Source organism: Ursus americanus, chromosome 12, assembly GCF_024610735.1.
Source record: "Ursus americanus isolate L20-20 chromosome 12, mUrsAme1.1.p, whole genome shotgun sequence".
NCBI classification, from domain to species: Eukaryota; Metazoa; Chordata; class Mammalia; order Carnivora; family Ursidae; genus Ursus; species Ursus americanus.
Window position 1 is genome coordinate 2301431 of NC_142138.1, and position 13969 is coordinate 2315399.

The 13969-nt window shown below is 55.6% G+C and overlaps 1 protein-coding gene across 3 annotated transcripts; it reads right to left on the bottom strand.

Annotated features, from left to right (window-relative positions):
- Positions 1–6569: 6569 nt before the first annotated feature.
- C12H1orf210 (chromosome 12 C1orf210 homolog) lies at positions 6570–10116 on the bottom strand. Of its 3 annotated transcripts, XM_045799788.2 has the most exons (5): positions 9730–9815; positions 8550–8644; positions 7832–7884; positions 7567–7683; positions 6570–7482 (listed from the first exon to the last, which is right to left on the bottom strand). In XM_045799788.2, the coding sequence occupies exons 4-5, from the start codon at positions 7583–7585 to the stop codon at positions 7163–7165; spliced, it is 339 nt and encodes a 112-aa protein (XP_045655744.1). In that variant the 5' UTR covers positions 7586–7683; positions 7832–7884; positions 8550–8644; positions 9730–9815; the 3' UTR covers positions 6570–7162. The 3 variants fall into 3 exon arrangements, with proteins under 3 accessions (XP_045655744.1, XP_045655743.1, XP_045655742.1); XM_045799787.2 differs by lacking the exons at positions 7832–7884; positions 9730–9815 and adding an exon at positions 9824–10116; XM_045799786.2 differs by lacking the exon at positions 7832–7884.
- Between the last annotated feature and the right edge of the window lie 3853 nt (positions 10117–13969).

A 13969-nucleotide genomic window follows, 5' to 3' on the forward strand; every position in this document is an offset into this window, starting at 1 on the left:
GCTGACTTCCCGCAACCTCCCAGCTCCGGCTTGCTTGCTCAGAGCATCTCACTAAATCCCATCCCGGTCCACACTGCAAACAGCCATCCACGGGCCCCTCCTGTCTCCGTCTCCCTTCTGGGTAAGATTCCTTGATCCACTCCTTGACGCTCCTTGACAGAGTCCACACCTGCTCAGCCCCCTGCCCTTCGGTCCCACTGTCCCAGCAAGTCCCCCTCCTTGGATGAATCGACCCGTCTGCCTCATGGTGAGCGGTTACCAGAGAAAGCTGCACGGCCAGGCAGCCTGGTGTCACCATGAATTCCTCATCGCCCATCTCAGCTGGTCTGCAATTCCACTCCTCGGTGACACTGTGCTTCCCTGGTCAGCTCCTGTTTCCACAGTGGCCCCCAAGTTCCCTCCACGACCTTCACACCCCAGCAACATCCCCCAGCAGCACCCCCCAGGCTTGGCCTCCCTGTCACGAGAAAACGAGAGCCCTGTCCACCTTTACTCCCCTCTGCAGAACGGCCTTGTCACCCCAGCTGAAGAATTTGGACTTTGTCCTCAGGACAATGAGGGAAGTACTCTGTCCAGAGCTGGATTTGGGACCGGCTGGCTGTGGGGTAGAGCCAGGAATTGGCTTTAGGAGAAAAAGAATCAGTCCCAGAAGTGCCATTTCCACGGGCCCCTGAGGGATGAGAAGCAGCTGGCCAAGCTAGAGAGGTGGGGCAGAAGGACTATCCCAGAAAGAAGGAAGAGCAGAAGCAGGGTCCAGAGACCAGGGAACTTGGCTCCTTCAAGGAAACACAGAGGGTTTGTGTGGCCGCACCTGGAGATTCACTGGCAAGAGGCAGGGGGCACAGCCGGGGAGGAGCCCGGGGCCGGGGGGGGCGCGGGGGGGGAGGCTCCCTTGCAGGTGGTCCCGTTTCTTAAGGTGAAGAGGAAGCCAGTGAAGGATTCTCCGCAGAGGAACAGGCTGGTCAGAATTGTGCTTTAGGCCAGTCATTCTGCCTGCAGCACAGAGAATTCACTGGGAGGGACAAAAATAGGGACAGGGGAACCCTTTGGTGGATGAATGCCATCTCCAGATGCGAGATGAGGGTGGCCCAGACAAAAGGGTGGCTGTTAGGACAGAGTGAAACACAGCGGACTGGATGGACGTTCCGAGGGCGGGACCAACCTGTCTTTGTGACCGAGGAGCTTTTTAAGGTGGGGGAGATGTGATGGGTGATAGAAGGTTGACAGAACGAGAGGTGTGAGACTGAAGGCGGAGAAGAGGCTGTTCTTAAAGGCCCTGAGTGGAGAGGCAGGGAGGGTGGCTCCAGGGCACGCAACGGAGGCCTTGGGCTCACGAGGCCACTTTGATAGCGGAGAAGAAGGAACGCAGAGCATTCTCCAAGAAAGTTTGGAGCAGGAAGTGGAGGGAGGCCCTGGCCAGCAGCTCTGCTCTCTGTGATGCGGAGGCCCTTCTAAAGAGGGCTGTGGAGGAGAGGGGAGTCGAGCCGAGGAAACAGCAAGATGGCCAGAAGCCTGGGGAGCCCCCGGGGGGCTGGAGAGCAGGCATTAACGGAGGCATGGGCTGGGTCGACGCCGGGCTCTTCTCAGCAGCGCACACCACCTGGAATGTGTAATGGTGAGACGATGGGGCAGGGAAGGCGGACGGGAGCGAAAGGGTGACCCAATGGACCGTGAAATCCAAGCCGGTATTGGGTAAAAAGCAAAGCTAAGAAGGGACTGACGGAGGGACAGTGGCAGTAGGGGAGCTAGACAGAGGCACTTGCCACAGGCTCCTCCTGGGCTCAATAGTCACATTCCAGGTTCTCGGCCGCGTCACCTGGGCACCCAGATCCTGCAAGAACATGTTCCAGAAACTGACGATCTGTTCCAATCTGGGTGATCGGAGTGGTCATATCCAGTTACCGCCCACATGAGACCTCGGGCCTTCTGGGGACACTCCGGTGTCTAGAGAAGCTTCCTCCAGGCCTCAAGGGACCAACACACGCCCCTCACGCTCAGCTTTGCGCACGCGGATGGGGCGCCTTCTCAACTGTTCCCCGGGACCTGTGAGGCTCCTCTGGGCGTGGCCATGGAAGTCACCCCTGGGCGTGGGTCGGGGCAGACCACGTCTACCCTCACGCCTGCCCTCGCAAACCTGGAGCTGGTGCCCTGAAACTTCTTGGCTCCCGTTCACTCGGGAGGGGGCCGCCAGCCCGGCCAGGCGGGAGCAAGTCCAAGTGCCAAGACGTTCCCTCTCTAGATCTGTTTCGTCGGTCCTCTGGGGTGCGGTCGCGGCGCTGCTGCGGGGTGAAGCGGGCCAGTTGCACTAGTAACTGGTTTGTGCCTCAACTTCTCAGTCTGTAAAATGGGGGTGCCACCCGGCAGGGCAGTGGTTCTTCCTGTTATTATGCCCTACAGTATCAGAGGTTCTCATTCAAGCCCTCTGCTGTCCTCACCGGACTTTCTTTTCTTTTTTTTTTTTTTCCTTAAGATTTTATTTATGCGGCACCTGGGGGGGCTCAGTCAGTTAAGCATCTGCCTTTGGCTCAGGTCATGATCCCAGGGTCCTGGGATCGAGCCCCGCATCCGGCTGCCCGCTCAGCAGGGAGTCTTCTTCTCCCTCTCCCTCTGCCTGCCCCTCCCCCTGCTTGTGCTCTCTCTCTCTCAAATAAATAAATAAAATCTTTTAAAGAAAAGATTTTTTTAATTAACTTATTTATTAGAGAGAAAGTGTGTGTGTGCGTGTGCGCACACACGTGAACGGGGGGATGGGGGTAGGGGGAGCAGGAGGGGGAAGAATGTTCAGCACACTCCACACTGAGCACCAAGCCTGGGTGGGGCTCAGTCTCACAACCCTGAGATCATGACCTGAGCCAAAATCAAAGAGTCAGATGCCCAACCAACCAAGCCACCCAGGCGCCCCAGATCTTCTGACCTGAGTTCTGGAAAACAGACACATGCAAATCTCCAGCCCAGAGTGACTGAGGAGGAAGGAGGCTTGGCAAAGTTCCCCTTCAGGATGAAGATTGCCCACCTGCTGCAGGGAGCTAGCCCTGAGGGTGCCGATAGGGCTAATACTTGCTGGATTCTACGGGACAGAGTACAGAGGGCTGGGGGCAGAGGCAGGCTGGGGCCAGGGCCTGAAGCCAGAGGAGGGAGGACAGAGAGAGGTCTGACTGAGTCCCAGGCCCCCACGGTTCTAGCATCCCTGGGCCTTTGAACCCACGAACCCAAATCCTGCTCCCTCTTTGTGCACGGGGCCAAGCATGCCGAGCACAGTGGACCCCACTGCTCTGAGGAATCCAGGAAAGCCTCTCAGGACAGGGTCCAAGGTTCCTACAACCCTAGGGGCCTGCTCAGCCAGGCGTAACACCCACAGCAGATCCCGGGAGGAAGCTGGCCCTGCTGGCCTTTGCTGGGTGCTGGGCTCAGGAAAAACAAGCCCTTATCTTCCCTGGGTCCCTCCGAGGTTCTGACTCAGGTCCCAAAGAATATGTGACAACGGGGACAGCCAAGGTGCTCTCCGGCCCAGAGCGCCACAGGACAGCCCCTCCAGGTAGCCACTGAGGGAGCATAAGGGCAGGGAACAGGCCCAGCTGTGTTTCCAGCAGCTCTTCCCTTGTTCAGGACACACCCTCAGCCCCTGAGTTCTGCTACCCAAGGTCCTTCTCAAGGTCTTGGACTGGGACAGCCTATGCTGCTATCTTAGACACAGGGACTTTCCAGGCCTGCAAGGGTCAGACTGTCTCTGGATGCAGGATCAACAGCTGAGGTTGGGGACACGTGCCCTGGGCTCCCCACCACATCCTCCTCTACTGACAAGCCCTTAGATGTCAGTGTCCGCCTAGTAGGGCCCCTGTACCTCCCCAACTCCACCCGGGCCCCTGAACTTATTCACTCCTGGGTCTCAGTGACCCCATTGCAGACTAGTCCCAAACCCACACCTGCAGACCAGACTTCTCCCAGGTGAATCCAGCTGTCCCCGGGCACCCCCCCGGAAATTGCACATCAAATATTGAATCCTTGTTCCCTCAAAGCCAGCCCCTCCCCAGGGGGCCCAGCCACCCAACCAGAAACCAAGGTGACTTCGTTGCCTCCTTCCTACTCCCCACATCCGTCAGCAGCAAGCCCGCCAACCCCGCCTCTCTTGTGTCTCTGGAATCTCTCCATTCCCTGCCACACCTTAGGCAGGTCTTATCACCTCCCCCTGCGTCTCCCTTCCGACGCATTGGCACAGCATCCGAATGACTTTTCCATCATGATGACATCACTCCCTGACCAAAGAAGTCCACAGATGAGCCCCAGCTGCTCTCATCCTGAAATGCAAGCTATCTTGGCACCAAAGTCCTAGCTAATCTGGTCCACCCTTCCGCTTCATCACTGCCTAGGGGACCCCTCGACCCTACACGCAGCCCTCCTTGCCCTGCCTTTTTCTCAAGCTCCTCCCTGTGTCCGATCTGCCCTCACCTTCCTTCTGTGCCGGCTCTTCCTTCTGTGCCAAGGGCATATGCGGGGCGGCCACCTGGTTCATGATGACTTCCCCTTGTCTGGGAATGACCTGGAACAAATAGGCAGGCTCCCAAAATCACATTTGCACAGGAGCCTGCCGCCATTCATAGCTGGTTGTACTAGCGTAGATCCTTGACCCAAACTGGGCTGATAAAATTCTGTCACCTGAGTACTTGGAACTTGAAATCAGGAACTCGGGGTCCCAGGCATGGAGTCTCATTAACGCCCACAAGTGACAGGGGAGCCCGTTCTTGTCCTCAGGCTGCTGGAGCCACCTGCTCCCTGCCCTCCTGAGTCAGTTGCCCCTTTAATTCTCTTCCCGTTGCTTGCAACCAAAAGCAGCTTAACTTCCTCCCTTCTTAAAACTGCCTCCTGGGGCACCTGGGTGGCTCAGTGGTCTTCCGCTCAGGTCGTGATCCCAGCGTCCTGGGATTGAGCCCCACATCAGACTCCCTGCTCGGCAGGGAGCCTGCTTCTCCCTCTCCCCCTGCTTGTGTTCCCTCTCTCGAGGTCTCTGTCAAATAAATGAATATAATCTTTAAAAAAAAATGTCTCCCTTGCTTGGATTCTTTGTGTTTTTTTTGGTGTTGAGTCATAGAAGGTCCTTATACATTTTGGATATTTTGGATACGAACCCTTTATCGGCTATGTCAGTTGCAAATCTCTTCTCCCACTCAGCAGGTTGTCTTTTGGTTTCACAGAAGACACGAACAGACATTTCTCCAAAGCAGACACACAGATGGCAACAGACACATGAAAAGATGCCCCACATCACTCACCATCAGGGAAATGCAAATCCAAGCCACAGCGCGCTATCACCTCACACCTGTCAGAATGGCTAAAATCAGCAACACAAGAGGATACGGAGGACGGGAAAAGGGAGAGCCCTGTGCACTGCTGCTGGGAGTGCAAACGGGTGCGGCCACTCTGGAAAACAGTATGGAGGTTCCCGAAAAAATTTGACTAGCCTATGACCCAGCATTCACACCACCGGGTATCTACCCCAAGAATTCAAAAGGACACATGCACCCTGTGTTTACTGCAGCATTATCTCCAGTAGCCAAATTATGGAAGCAGCCCGAGCGTCCGTCAACAGATGAATGGACAGAGAAGCCGTGGTACACACACACACACACACACACACACACACACACACGCACACTGGAGCATTATTCAGCCTACTATTCAGCGGTACAAAAGAACAAAATCTTGCCTTGGCAACGACAAGTATAGATCCAGAGCGTAGGACGTTCAGCAAAACAAGACATGTAGCACACGACCCCTCACACGTGGTATTTAAGAAACAAATGAACAAAGGGGGAAAAGAGAGACCAAAAAACAATCCTTAACTACAGAGAACTAACGGTTACCAGAGGGGATGGGGGGCGGGGGGCGGCCAGGGGGAAGGGGCAAAGAGGGGGCACACACACACCCCGCCCAAAACTGCCTCCCTTGCCCCAACCTCCCCACCAGCAAAGATGAGCCAGCCCTCCTCGTCTTCCTCTCCCACATTCGACTCCCTCCCTCACCTTTCACCTCCGCACTCCTCAGCCTGCAGGAGTGAAACAACGTGACAAATATTTATTCAGCATCTGCTGTGCACAAGAATGAGGACACAGGACGAGGCAAGGCCTGTGGCTTCAAGTTCACAGTCTCGCCATGGGGACGGGCAAATTCTAACACAGATGACAGTCCACCGTGGCCAGAGAAGGGCAGAGGGACTCAGTGCACGGTGAGAGCGAGGGCTCACGGGAGGCGGCCTGGAGGACGGGATGCGCGAGCCCCATCTTCCAGCTCGGAGGGACAAGGAACACTTTCACACACACGTCCCAGTTCAGGAAAATAAAAATCAGTAACTCCTTTTTAATTTCATTTAAAATGAAAATCGATTTATTACTACCCGTGAAAAATGTCAGATAACCACTCAGATTATTCACTTCATTGAAAAAATTTCAGTAAGAAACTTGGCACACCGGTTTCCAGCAGCTAAAGTGTTACCATCCCGCCACACCAGAGATGCTGGCAGGTAGGCGGACCAGAGGGCTCTACTGGCCAGGGATTTTCATCACTGCCATAGAGAATTTTTTTTTTAAGATTTATTTGTTTATTTGAGAGACAGAGAAAGAGAGAGTGTGTGTGCAAGCAGGGGGAGGGACAGACGGAGAGAGCAAATCCTCAGCAGGGAGCCTGATGCAGGGCTCCATCCCAGGACCCTGAGATCATGACCTGAGCCAAAATCAAGAGCCAGCCACTCAACCAAGTGAGCCCCCCGGGGTGCCCTCTGTCATAGAGGATTCAAGAGAGCAGAAGGGCAGTGTACCCAGGAGAGAGTGTGCGCAAAGATGGCATGGAAAAACACCAGGTGGGAGAAGAGGAGTAACAAATAACTCGTTTGGTAGGGAGTGACGTTGGGAAAGGCAGGAAAGGGAACCAAGAGGCTGGGCTAGCCCTTGGGAGTTGTCCTGAGAACAGCAGGGAGCCACTGAGGGTTACAGAGCAAGAGAAGGTTTGTCACTTTAGTAGCTCATGTCAGGGAAGGGAGGGTTGCTCTACCCCTGGTTAGCCCTGAAGCCCGAGATGCCTCTCTCCCTGAGGCTCCTGGCCCCCATGTAGGGTCCACTATCTTTAAGTTGTCAGGTATGCGGGGCGGGGGGGGGCGTCCAAAGATCGGGGCTCAGAAGGAAAAGTTGTCCCTGCTCCCCTCGGCCCCCAGCCCGCTAGCCCCGGGCTGAATGTAATTGTCCTCAATGAAGCCGTCGTCATCCTCTTCGCCCACCTCCGGGCAGACCCCCTTCCCCGTCCTGGGCAGCGGGTGGTGCTGGTAGCTGGCTCGGTATTTGCGGCAAAGGTGGCATTTGGCAGCCAGCGCGATGAGGAGAGAGACGACCACCGCCCCCAGCACAACCCCTACCAGCACGGGCCATGCCCGAGCCCCAGTGCCCGGTCCAGGGGACAGGGCTGATGCCGTTGGGAGCTCTGAGGGCCTCACGATGGCTGCAGAGAAAGCAACAGCATTATGGATGGGGGCCCCAGGTGGGTTCCCTGGGGAAACTGAAAGGGTCCTTCCCACTCACTCACTTTGGTTTGCCGCACTCATGGAGGGGCCTGAAGACGCCGCTGAGCCTCGGCTTCTGCCGGAAGAGCTTGAGCTCCAAGGAAACCCCCAGATGCCAGGCAGCCCTGGAGGCCAGAGCCCTAGAACATATGCACACAGGTGGGTGTCCGGGGAGCGCGGCTGCACATTCCCGGGCAGACTTGCGGCCACGTTAGGCACAGTACAAACTCTGGACGCTGGACAATTGACCATCACCAGTTGTGCAAAACAGAGAAATGAGCTGAGTACCTGGAAAGTGGCTATTTGTAAGGGGACGCTGTGGGGTCCGGCTCTGCAAGCCCCTGAAAAAATCAGTGCGGGAACTTACTCAACACTATGTCTGACTCACGTACCAGGCAATGTGCTCACAGAACCCCATAATGTGGGCATAAACGTTATCCCCTCTCTGAGGCCCAGAAGGGTGAACTGACTCAGCCGAAGTACCAGAACTTGAACCCAGGTCTCTGAAACCAGGGTCCAGAGCCCAGTCTGCTACACTGCTTGGCAGACTGAGCATGGGAAGGGGGGCAGAGACGGTTCTGGCTCCCAGGGGCTGGACAACAGCAATTGCTTAGAGCTAATGAACCAAAGTAGAGACCACACGTGGAGGAGGGCCAGGCCCTACCCAGGCAGGGGCCCCACTCCTCCTCAGTCAGGAGCTCCTGCTACCCCACCTTGACCCTCAGCTCTTCAGACATAACCCTTGTCCACAGACCTCCATCTGCCCCCAGAGGGAGGCAGTATTCAGGGAGCAGCCAAATGCAGATCTCCTGGATCAGGAACTTATCTGGATAAGAACCACTAGGGCTAGGGAGGAGCAAGAGGAGGAGCAGCTGAATTAAGGGAGTATCTGGAGGATACGCTTGGGAATACCAGTAGGAGAAGCACCTGATCAGAGGAATGTCTGGGGAGCAACACCTGAATCTGAGGAGTAGCTAGAGGAAGAGCACCTGGGTTCCGGAAGTACCTGTCCGAGGAACAGCTGGGGCTGCAGATTATCTGCAGGTGGAGCCCCTGAATCAGAGGAGTACCAGGCGAGGAGTATCCAGGCTAGGAAAGCACCTAGGAGAGAAGCATCTAGTTTAGGGGAGTACCTCCCATATTCTTTAATACTGATATCTTCATGAACCCCTCCCTCCTCTCCTCCAACCTGTCACCAAGCCCCATCAGTTCTTCCAGGAACTAAATACCTCTGGAACGGCTCTGCCCCTCCCCTGCACCCCACTGCCACTGCCCCGGTCCAAGCCACCCTCATCTTATTCCTCGACTCCTACATGACCTCCTAATCCATCTTTCTGCACCTCCAATCCATTCCCCAGGGTGATGGGCCTAAAGCCCAAATTTGACCCCATTACTCCCTCACTCTTAAAAATTCTTCCAGCGCTCCCCAGGCCCTCAGGGCCTCACGTAGATTCCTGCACGTGTTCTTCCAGGCCCCACAACCCAGCACATGGGCGTCGGGCCAAACTAGTCCTCTTGTCCACAGCTCCCTCCCCCATGCTACACACACACACCTCCCAGCTCACCCTCCCTCCTGTTTCCCAGCCACCCCTCCTCAGTATTTTGAGTTCCCCATCCCTCCAGGCCAAATCAGACCACACCTGCCTACGAGGCTGTCCCAGGACCCCCTTGGATGACCCCTTCCCTGGCCTACACCGTCAACTACCCAGCAGAAGTGGCCTTTACTAGATGGCAGCGCCTGGGGCCAAGGACTGGGCTGGCTACGTGTGCCCTGGTGCGGGCAGAGAGCTCGGCGCTCCGCTGCTCAGGGCGGGTGGGGGAGCTGGAGAGTGAAGGGGGGGTCAGAAAGGAGAGCTTGCTCACTCATTCACTCACTGGGGGCCTACTCTGGGCCCCACACTAGGCACTGGGTCCTCAGAAAACAAGATTTTCAATGGAAATGAACTGTATTCAAATTGACCTAAGATTTTGCTCCTCCTCCTTTCCTGCCCGCTCTGTGCCTGAGAATTCTTCTCAAGGACACACACCCCACAGGCTGTCACCCTACCCCCACAGGTCACATCTCTTCCATCGACACACACACACCCCACCCTGATTTGGGGCTCCTTTGAAAGCTCCCGGGAGCCCTCAGGGATCTGTGGGATCCCCCTCCCAGGCCCCCCAATGTCTTCCCCTCTGCTCCCCACCTGTAGGAACTGTGCACAGTCCGAGGAGGAAGCTTCCGGCCGGGGCGGGCCGAACCCGGGCAGGTGGGTGGGCCGGAGCCGCCCCTTGACTCACCTGCGGACGCAGCGGGCAGGCGGGGCCTCGTCCGCAGGTGCGGGCGGGGGGCCGGGCCGCAGGCAACGCCTCCAATCGGGAGGACTAATGACACTTCTCGCCCAGCTTTGGCCGCGAACCTCTGGCGCAGGCCCCACCCCCACCCCCACCCCAGCGCCGCGGGGGAAGTCGGGGAAGGGGTGCGCTGCTGGGATCCAGAGAGGGGTCCTGCAGGCCCTAGAAGGGGCAGGCAGACCCCTCAGCAGACAACCGCTCAGGCTGACGGCCCTAAGCTAGTGAATTTGCCATGACAGGTCCAAAGTCCAGAGTTGAAGAGGGAGTTTTACAGGCCCGGGAAGGCGGCGGGCCGGAACCAGAGGGGTGGGGGTGGGGGGCTGTTCTTCCCGGGCAAAGCCACAGGGACGAAGGACACTCAAAATTGCCTGCAAAAATGTGTGTGAGCCGATGCTGGGGGGGGGGGGAGGGGGCGGTCAGTGGGGAGTGTATCTGTGCCCTTGGGGGGTTATGGTGTGCCTAGGTGTCTACCAGGATAGAAGCTTCCAGCCTTCATCTGGATCTCAAGGATCCTGGGAGCCCGCAGAACTAAGCTCTGAACTTTTCCCTATTGCCTTACTCCTCATCCCCAGGCCTAGGCCTCCTTGTCCTTTAACACCCAGAGTCACCTTCCCAGAGCATTTGGTCCCCCTGACCAGCCCCGCCTTCCCCCTGCAAGCCCCACCTTCTCGCCCAGAGCACCCTTTGTGCGGCCTCCCACCTTGCCGCCTGAGCTTTCACAGTGGGGCCACGTTCTGACAGCGGGGTTTCGGCCCCTGACACAGGCCAGGTTCTCAGTAAATATTGAAAGGAGGAAGTGTTATGAACCAAGCCATGCAGGCACAAGAATTCACAGAGAGCCACAGGGCACAGCCAGAGCAAGGGCTGCCCCCAGGGCTTGTCAGTGGGGCCCAGGTAGAACCAAGCAGAGGTCAGTTCATGCAGGACCTTGAATATCTTAGCATGGAGTTGAACTCCTACCGCCAATGGTCCCTTCCGAACTCTCCTGTCTTGTCCGTCCCCTGCCTGGCACACAGCAACAGCCACACCAGACTGTTCTCCATTCCTAGGACCCACCATGCTTGCCCCTCCCAGGCTTCCTGCGTGCTCTTCCTGGGACCCTAACCCTTCCCTCCAGCCCCTCCCCCCACGTGTTCATCTCCCACCTGGCTGATTATTCCTCCCAGGCCAATTCATCACTCAGGCCCCAGCTCCAGTGCCTCTTTATCCAGACCAGCCCTCCCTGACATGCCCTTGTCTGGGTCCCTCCTCCCCTCCTCTGTGCCCCCGCAGACCCTGGCCCTTCTCCCAACTAGCCCTGACCACACCGTATTGTGATTTCTCTTCATTTGGCGCAGTCCCCTATGAGCCAGTAAACTCGGGGGGAAGGTCTGTGTCTGTCTTGTTCCTCTCCACACCTAGTATCTAACAGTGATAAATGCTTCTGAAACAAATGAATGAGAGGAAAGTGAATAGTAGCCCAGATGGGGCAGTGGGGAGCCAAGGAAGGTTTGGGGTCTTGCTTTGATTTTGAATCAAGGACATCATCATAGGATTCAAAAGCTATTCATTGAACACCTCCCAGTCCCCACCTGGGACCTACCAGTCCCAGGAGCTGTGCTGGTTCTTTTTTTAATTGAGGTATTCATGTAACATAACCTGAGTCACATAAAAAATTCACTATTTTAGCCATTTTCAGGGCACAGGTCAGTGGCATTTAGTACATTCGGAACATTGTGCAAACATCCCTCTATCTAGCCTAACCCCCCCCCTCACACCAGAAGGGTACCCCAACCCGTTAAGTAGTCACTCCCCATTTCCTCATCCCTCCAGCCTCCAGCCTCCACTAATCTGCTTTCTGTCTCTGTGGAATTGCCTCTTGTGGGCATTTCATACAGATCGAATCATATTTGTGCCAGATTTTTAATGAACTATTTCATTTAAACCTCATAACTATACTGAGATAGATGTTAATTATCTCTTTAACAAGATGATGAAAATAAGGCCCTGAGAAGGTAATTTGAGTGAAGTCCCACAGAAGAAAACAAGTAGAAGTCTGCACATCCATCAGTCAGTCATGTATTCAGTGAATATTTATTGAACACTCATTCCAGGGCCATAACCAGCCCATAGAGCACGCCTTGCAAAACAGCAGAAGGCAACCTGCTGGATGCCCCCGGTGCATGGAGAGCAGAGAACAGGCTGGATGTCAGCACCTGCCCCTCAGCCAGGAGCTCTGATGCAGTGAACATCCCTGACAACCTTCCGTGGCAGCCCTGGCATCGGTGGGGTAAGCTCAGCGCTAGCACTGGGGACAGAGTTCCCACCACCACACAGCCTTCATTCTGGTTGGGAAGGCAGACCACACACAAGTAAAGAAATAGATAAGATTAGTTCAGATCATAGCGCTATGAAAAGTAAAATAGCTTTCCGTGATAGGGAGTTGTAGAGGGGGCTGCTACCCTACGTCGGATAGTCAAAAAAAGAGGGGACTCGCGGAGAGGGAAAGTTTGAGCTGTGATCTGACTAAAAGTAGGATAGCAATCATGCCAATGTCTGGGAGAAGAGTCTTCCAGAAAGAGGGAATGGCCAGAACAAACACCAGGAGAGGGGAGCATGGCTGGCTTATCTGAGCAACAGAAAGGAGGCCAGCTGGAGGGAGCACAGTCAGTGGGGGAAGGAGGAAGGGAAGGGGCTGTGTGAGGGGCCTGGGAGGCCATCTCACATGGGGCCCTATCCTTCCCTCCCTTGGTAAGAGGGGCTGACCTTCTTTCACTCTGCGTGGAGGATGGACTAGAAGAGGCCAGGGAAGAACCAGGGAGCCCAGTTGGGAGGCCGTGGCTCTCATCCACGAGAGAGGGAATATGGCCTCAGAGTTGTCAGGTGGGAATGGGGAGAAGTGCTCTGACTCTAGATGTATTCTGACAGTAAAGCCAACACGATTTTTTTTTTTAAAGATTTTATTTATTTATTTGACAGAGATAGAGACAGCCAGTGAGAGAGGGAACACAAACAGGGGGAGTGGGAGAGGAAGAAGCAGGCTCATAGCAGAGGAGCCTGATGTGGGGCTCGATCCCGGAACTCCAGGATCACGCCCTGAGCCGAAGGCAGACGCTTTAACCGCTGTGCCACCCAGGCGCCCCAAGCCAACACGATTTTCTGACTAGACGTGGGGCTTGAGAAAACAAAAAAAAAGGAACCAAGAATCACTCCAGAGTTTTGAGTGAGCAACTAGGAGGATGGAGTTGTCATTTACTGAAATGAGAAGACTCTGAAAGGGGCAGATTTGGGAGGGCAGTCAGGACCTCGTTGTGGACATGTTAGCCGTGGGACCCCCGCGGGACATCCAGGTAGCATCCTAAGTGTGCAGTTCCATAAACTAGCCTGAATGCAGCAGGAAGGGAAGAGCTAGGCATGTAAGTTTGAGAACCAGCAAAATGTGGACGAGTTTTAAAGCCAGTCATCGAGATGAGATTCCCTAAAGGAAATGTGGAAAGAGAAGAGGGCTGAGCCTTGGCGCTTGCTGGGAGCAGAGGTCGGGGAGGGGAGGAGAAGCAGGAAGGGGGTCTGGGAGTGGCCAGCGCGGTAGGAGGCAGACACACCAGAGAGGGGTCCGGGAGGCCAGAGAAGCAAGAGTGTCAAGGGCGAGGGCCTGGTGAGCGATGGCAGATGCTGCCGGTAGGTCAGCTAAGCTACCGACTGAGACTTGCCTTTGAAACCAGCCACGTGGAGGCCACTGGCGGCCGTGACAAGAGCAGTTTCACAGGGTGGTGGGGACGAATGCCCAATGACGGGGCATGACATGTGATGCATGGACGATGCGTGAATGTGGGAGCAGAGGAAGTGAAGGCAACTCCATCAAGGAATTTTGCTGTAAAAGGAGCAGAGAAGTGGGGCAGACTCTGGAGAAAGGTGTGGGATCCAGGGAGGATTTTTCTTTTCTTTTTTTTTTTTTTAATGTTTTTTTTATTACATTATGTTAGTCACCATACAGTACATCCCTGGTTTCTGATGCAAGGTTCGATGATTCATTAATTGCGTATAACACCCAGTGCACCATGCAATACGTGCCCTCCTTACTGCCCATCACCGGTCTATCCCATTCCCCCACCC